Below are 6,227 nucleotides of genomic sequence, written 5' to 3'. Positions count from 1 at the left end.
GTGAATCGGTTATATGTACACATATAGCTCCTCTTTTCTAGATTTCCTTCCCATTTAGGTCACCACAGAGCACTGAGTAGAGTTCCCCATGCTATACAGTCGGTTCTCATTAGTTATGTGTCTTACACAAGTATCAGTAATGTGTATATCTCAATCTCAATCTCCCAATTCATCCCACCCTCCTCTTCACAACCCTTGGTGTTCATATGTTTGTTCTCTACCTTTGTGTCTCCATTTCTAAACTCTATATAGTACTACATAACATGCTACCACATGGAAACAACATAATTTATTTAACCATTTTGCTCTTGTAGATAATTTCTATTAATTCCATTTTTATTATTAGTAACCCTAGATGGAATATTTCACCTGATCTCTAATCTGCTTCCTTTGGATAGTGTCCTTTAAGTGAAATTACTGGACCAATATTACATATTGCCAAATGAATGCATATTACACATCTATAATGAGAAAAAATCTAAACAATAAAATACAAAATGGAATCATATTTGCCATAACTTCACAGGTCAATGTAAACATCAGACTGTGTAATTTAAGAAAAGTTTTGATAAAAATAAGTCATTATATAAATGCAAGATATTATTTTGATATTAACAAAAATAATAAACACCAAAACTGCCTTATGTCAACAATCTATCTTAGGGATTAGTTTATAGTTTTTAATCATACACATTGTCAACTGCTTACAACTTTCAACATTCCACAACCTATCTGTCAATACGATAGAGGCAACTTTTATCTTAGTTTTAAAGCATTTATATTGATGGGACATTAATAATCTATTAAGTAATTGAAAACTTACTAAGGTCATAGCTATGTGCTATGAAGAAGGCTAGGAAACTAGGAATACTCTGGTATATTAATATCGTTGAATGTGAAAGACAGACATACAGGCAACTAAAATAAATGTGACATGTGATCAAACAGGGCAAAGAACATTTCATTATGGGACCCAAGAAAGAGGAATAATGAACATTTCTCTTTCTGCTCCTAGTCTATTCTCTGTTTCAGTTTCTACCAACTGTTCTCTCTGCCTGCACGCTTAAATCTGGCCTTGCTCCGCCCCGGCATTTGCGTGGCCCTGCTCCTGGCCAGCCTCCGTGAAGTGAGAACCTGTAGCTGGCCCTGATCACCCTGCCCCTTGTCCCCTCTCACCCTGAGTCCTTCTGCCCTCCTCTGCCCACACCACCGCGACACCCCGTGCTGCTTCCCAGGTGATCAGCGAGGGGCTGATCCTGGTCTCTCCTTACAAAGACTCATGGGAAATTCAAGTCCTCTGAGCTGTTAAATAAGAAGAAACTAATCCCAACTCAGGGAGTACAAAGGAAAGAATACGTATCCCAATTCAACATACTATACAATGTAGAAATTTGGAAACTCAAGGAGGCTGCACTGCTTTCACAGATGGAGACTTAATAGGTCTTTTACGAGTTACAGAAAGCATGTGCTAGAAGAACAATAAGCTACCCAAACAGTAAAACAGCAGAAACATGTTACTGAAGGGTAGAAATAAGGTTCCTGAAAAACCTCTAAAAAATAGAGGAAAACAATTACAACACGATTACAGTCCAAAGGGCCTGTTAGAGAAACATCACTAGGGCTCACAAAGAAATGCCATTTCCCTTGCCTCTGTATTTCTGTGAGAATTCCAGGGTAACACTTACCCACAGGGAGAACAAATGAGAAGCTAATATAGTAACTGGACCTTTCAAAATGCCACACAGGGCCTCAGGGTCAGTAAATGCCTCTCTGTAAACTGTCCAGTGTCCTGCACACTTGCATCCAGATCCAACCTGTGTGCATTTGCCATTCACATGTGTTCATGTTTCAAGAAAGGTAAGATGAAGAGAAACACAGGAAACATTCCAAAGAGTATAATAAAGCTGATACAAATATAATAAAGCAGTAAGTATAAAACTGAGAAGCTACTGATTCTGTGATTTACTCATGTATTTTCCCTGTAATTAACGTCTAAATCTGTGGCAATTTTTCATATTGGAACACAGCACCCCAGGCTGAGACAGTGAGGTGGCTGTAGCAGTGCCTGTCACAGACACTTTAACAGGGAAGGAGTGGAAGAGCTGCTGGGCTCTCATCCTTAGAGAGGCTGTATGGGAAGGGGCTGCTTAGCTCCTCTTTGTCTCCACAAAAGCTCAAATGTTGAATTATTTATTCATTTTTTAAAGACATGCATTTCTTTATTGGGCTGCACTGGGTCTTAGTTGCGGCATGCAGCAGAGACTGTCTAGCTGTGTGTGGGCCAGCTGCTCTTTGGTATGTGGCATCCTAGTTCCCCGAGCAGGGATTAAACCTGTGTCCCCTGCATTGCAAGGCAGATTCTTAACCACTGGACCACCAGAGAAGTCCTTCAAATGTTAATTTAGGCACCTACAATGACTGCTTTATTCTAAGATGTCAAAAAGATAATTTGAGGGACTTTAAACTGAAAAGTTTAAGATCAGCACAGTGAACTGTATTAAAAACCCATAATGTGTTTGGGGGTATGTGTGTGTATGGGTCTAGGTCTTAACTAAAGTAGCTAAAAATTGCAATAATAAGACTTGGAGTTTTAAAAAAGTGACTTTGAGCTATGAAAGTTCAAACTGCAAGGAATAAAATCACATAAAATTAAAGAAAAGAACTGAAACAAGCTGAAATTACAATTACTGTAGAAGAATATGGTGGCCTCAGATTAGTTAACATATAATAATGACAAAATGGGCAATTTTTGAAAAATCATAAAAACCTTTTGGGTTAACCTAATATAGTATATTTGAAATTATCTTAAATACAGCGACCCAAGAAATATTTTGGAGTCATATGTAGGTCTGGCATTAATGAATAAAGATTATTGGCTGTTCTGTGTATAAAGAATTTGGATATACAGCATTTCAATTAAAATGACATCTTTTTTTTGGTAAAATCTAATACATTTAATTTTGGCATAATAGTGATTTATTATATATCAATACTTCAAAAATATACTTTTGTGTTTGACAAACCATCGACGAGCTCAAAATGGACCTATAAACATGCTTTTGCTCCAAACACCAGGCTGCTATTGCACTGAAGGCAGTGAATTCCATCACGGGAGTTATAAGACCCAGGACTGCAGATCACTGTGAATAAAAAATAAGTTAGTAAATAACAGTCTCCTAATGCCATGTAGTTTAACTTTAGATGGAGAATACATTTTCAAAGAAGATTTTTTTTTCTTTTTGGTTTTAAATGTGGTAAAATGCACATAACATAAAATCTGCCATTTTAACCATTTTTAAGTATACAGTTGAGTAGTGTCAAGTATACTCAAATCATTGCACAACTAATCTCCAGAACTTTTGCATCTGGGACAAACTGCACCTCTACACCCATTAAATACCTCCTTATTCCCCCTTTTCTAGGTCCTGGCAGCCACCATTCCACAATTTGTTTCTATGAGTTTGACTCCTCTAAATGTCTCATGTAAGCTTAAGCAAAGACAGCCCACAGTGTTGACATTAGAAGGTTTATTGGCCATCCTGGAAATTCTAGAACAATGTGACTACCAGATGGTCCATAGTAAGCATGCTCCAGATGTATAAAGACAGCCGCAAATATGGGAAGGACTTGCAGATTATTTTTAACAATCATCTGGTTTCAAATTCTATTTCTATCATGGGCTAAAAGTGTAATTTTAGAAAAATTACTTATCCTAAAATGTAACTCAGATTGGTCATCCCTAACATAAGGATCTATCATCAGTATTACCAATGTTCCTTCTGCATGATGGGAAATAAAGAAAGGTAGAAAGAAACCAATACATTATGTTAAATACATTCTTTTTGTTGACTAAGTTTGGGATCCTGGGCAAAGTAGTCAATTCTCGTAGTTCTAGCTTCCTCATTTCTTGGCCACCTGATGCGAAGAACTGACTCATTTGAAAAGACCCTGATGCTGGGAAAGATTGAAGGCAGGAGGAGAAGGGGATGACAGAGGATGAGATGGTTGGATGGCATCACTGACTCAATGGACATGAGTTTTAGTAAACTCTGGGAATTGGTGATGGACAGGGAGGTCTGGCACGCTCCAGTCCATGGAGTCGCAAAAAGTCCGACACGACTGAGCAACTGAACTGAACATTTCTAAAAGAAATACAATGACAATCAAGTCATAGTGTTATTGTGAGGACTGAAATCAGATGACTTACAAAAGACAACACCAAGTTTGTGACAAGCACTGCACTCAACAAATGCTTAACCCTGTGCACTGCCTGGCTGCTATCTTCACCCACCTCTTCTACGTGTGTACTGCCACGAAAGTCATGGGAAGACATCAGCCCTCTAATAGGGCTTGGGTCTCCGATTTTCCTATTGCATATGTCATCAGCCAAGGGACCACAAAGATGTTAATAAGAGCACATCCAAGGACGGGTTATCATAGGCCATGAAATAAGATTTTTTTTTTTAGCGCCGTAATTTTAATAATACATGTCACTGATTGGATCTGGGTCATATTATATTATTTAATTTCATATTTCTTTCAAAATATATATTTTTTCAAATTGGGAAATATCTTAACCATCACTCAGAGAAAGTATTCTCTGTTCTAGGTTTCATAGAGTTCCTTGGTTTTAATAGATATTTTATTTGGAAATTAATGTTCCAGATGGAAAAAAAAATGGTAAACAAAATTAAATTGATTTACTGCAGTAATAAGAAGAGTATTTAAAGTAAAAATGCATGTGGTAAAATTCTAATGATATAGTGTTTCTCAAAGGAGTGTGACCATGGTACACATTCTCTCAAAGAAACATATTAATATTTCTTGAAGCACAAATATGGAAAGACTGAACAAAGGTATTAAAAATGTTAAACATTAAACATGGAGAACAGAAGCCTGCATGATGTCTTACACACATATTTTTACATGACTGTCACAAACAGAATGGAAACTGGCATAAAACCATTGAAACCAAAGCATAAATAATGATATTCTAATAAATATTCTTATATTTAAAAAGCTTTCATAATACTGTATATTTATATTGTTTAGTCGCTAAATCATGTCCAACTCTCTTGTGATCCCATGGATTATAGACTGCCAGGCCCTCCTGTCCATGGGATTTCCCAGGCAAGAACACTGGAGTGGGTTGCAATTTCCTTCTCGAGGGGTCTTCCTGACCAAGGGATTGAACCTGTATCTCCTGCATTAGCAGGCAGATTCTTTACCACTGAGTACCAGACCAGGGCCCTTATCTGTAACACTCTCTCCTAGGATATATTCTGAAATATTTTGCTCTCTCTTAAGCCAAATTGAGGGAAAATGCTAAAATATTATTAAATTTAAAGTACAAAATTAGTGAAATCATCTTTCAGGTTTGAGTCTCAGGGAATGGAATATCTCATAGCTACAGTTAAAAGAGTAGCCTAATTAAATTTTGATTATTTCAATAAGAAGAGAAGGAACCATTGGTGACTGATCAGTATCAACATATAAAGAAATGATAAGGAAATACAGGAAAAAATCTTCATGAATTTTAGATGGGGACTAATTTCTTTAAAGAGAAAGTGACTAGCAATAATATAAAATAATTGATTCATTTAGTATTAAAATTAGAAACTTAATAAAAAGAATCATAAAATTGACAATAGTTAAGCAGGAAACCTAGGAAATAGTTGCAGCTATGTAGCCACCAGAGGACTATCATTCAGAAAACATACATAATTCATATCAATCAATGAGAAAAGGATAGAAAACTAAAAACAGGCCCCAAAGAGAAAATACAAATATCCAATGATTGCTACTTTATTGATCCACAAAATAGTGCTCAAACAAATCACGAATTTGGGAAACACAAATAAAGATCAAACTATAAGACACTGAGCATGCTCTCAGTGAGAAGTTGGACTAGGAAATCCCTTGAGATGGGAGCTTAGCATTTTCTTGCAACATCAGGATTAGAAAAAGATGACGACCATTTCTACTTCCATTGAACACAGTATTGAGTCTTGCCCAGAACAATTAGACAAGAAAAAGGAAGCAAATTCAAATGGTAAAGGAAGAGTGATGCTATATCTGTTTTTAGTGGGTATGATCCAAATTGCCAACATCCATTGGATCATAGAAAAAGCAAGAGAGTTCCAGAAAAACATCTACTTCTACTTTATTGACTATGCCGAAGCCTTTGACTGTGTGGATCACAACAAACTCTGGAAAATTCTTAAAGA

The 6,227-nt window shown here is 36.5% G+C and overlaps 1 protein-coding gene across 2 annotated transcripts in view; it reads right to left on the bottom strand.

Annotated features, from left to right (window-relative positions):
* Positions 1–274: 274 nt before the first annotated feature.
* ZPBP (zona pellucida binding protein) overlaps positions 275–6,227 on the bottom strand; it is a 163,173-nt gene continuing 157,220 nt past the window's right edge. For both annotated transcript variants that reach the window (XR_008717529.1, XM_055589667.1), the window contains one exon: positions 275–3,140. Coding sequence is in view for 1 of the 2 variants with exons in the window: in XM_055589667.1 (XP_055445642.1) it covers positions 3,046–3,140 (95 nt within the window). In the remaining variant the exon portion in view is untranslated. The remainder of the gene's footprint in view (positions 3,141–6,227) is intronic.

Source organism: Bubalus kerabau, chromosome 8, assembly GCF_029407905.1.
Source record: "Bubalus kerabau isolate K-KA32 ecotype Philippines breed swamp buffalo chromosome 8, PCC_UOA_SB_1v2, whole genome shotgun sequence".
In the NCBI taxonomy this organism is placed as follows: Eukaryota; Metazoa; Chordata; class Mammalia; order Artiodactyla; family Bovidae; genus Bubalus; species Bubalus kerabau.
The sequence above is the reverse complement of the archived record's forward strand: the minus strand, read 5'-3'. Positions and strand labels throughout refer to the sequence as shown.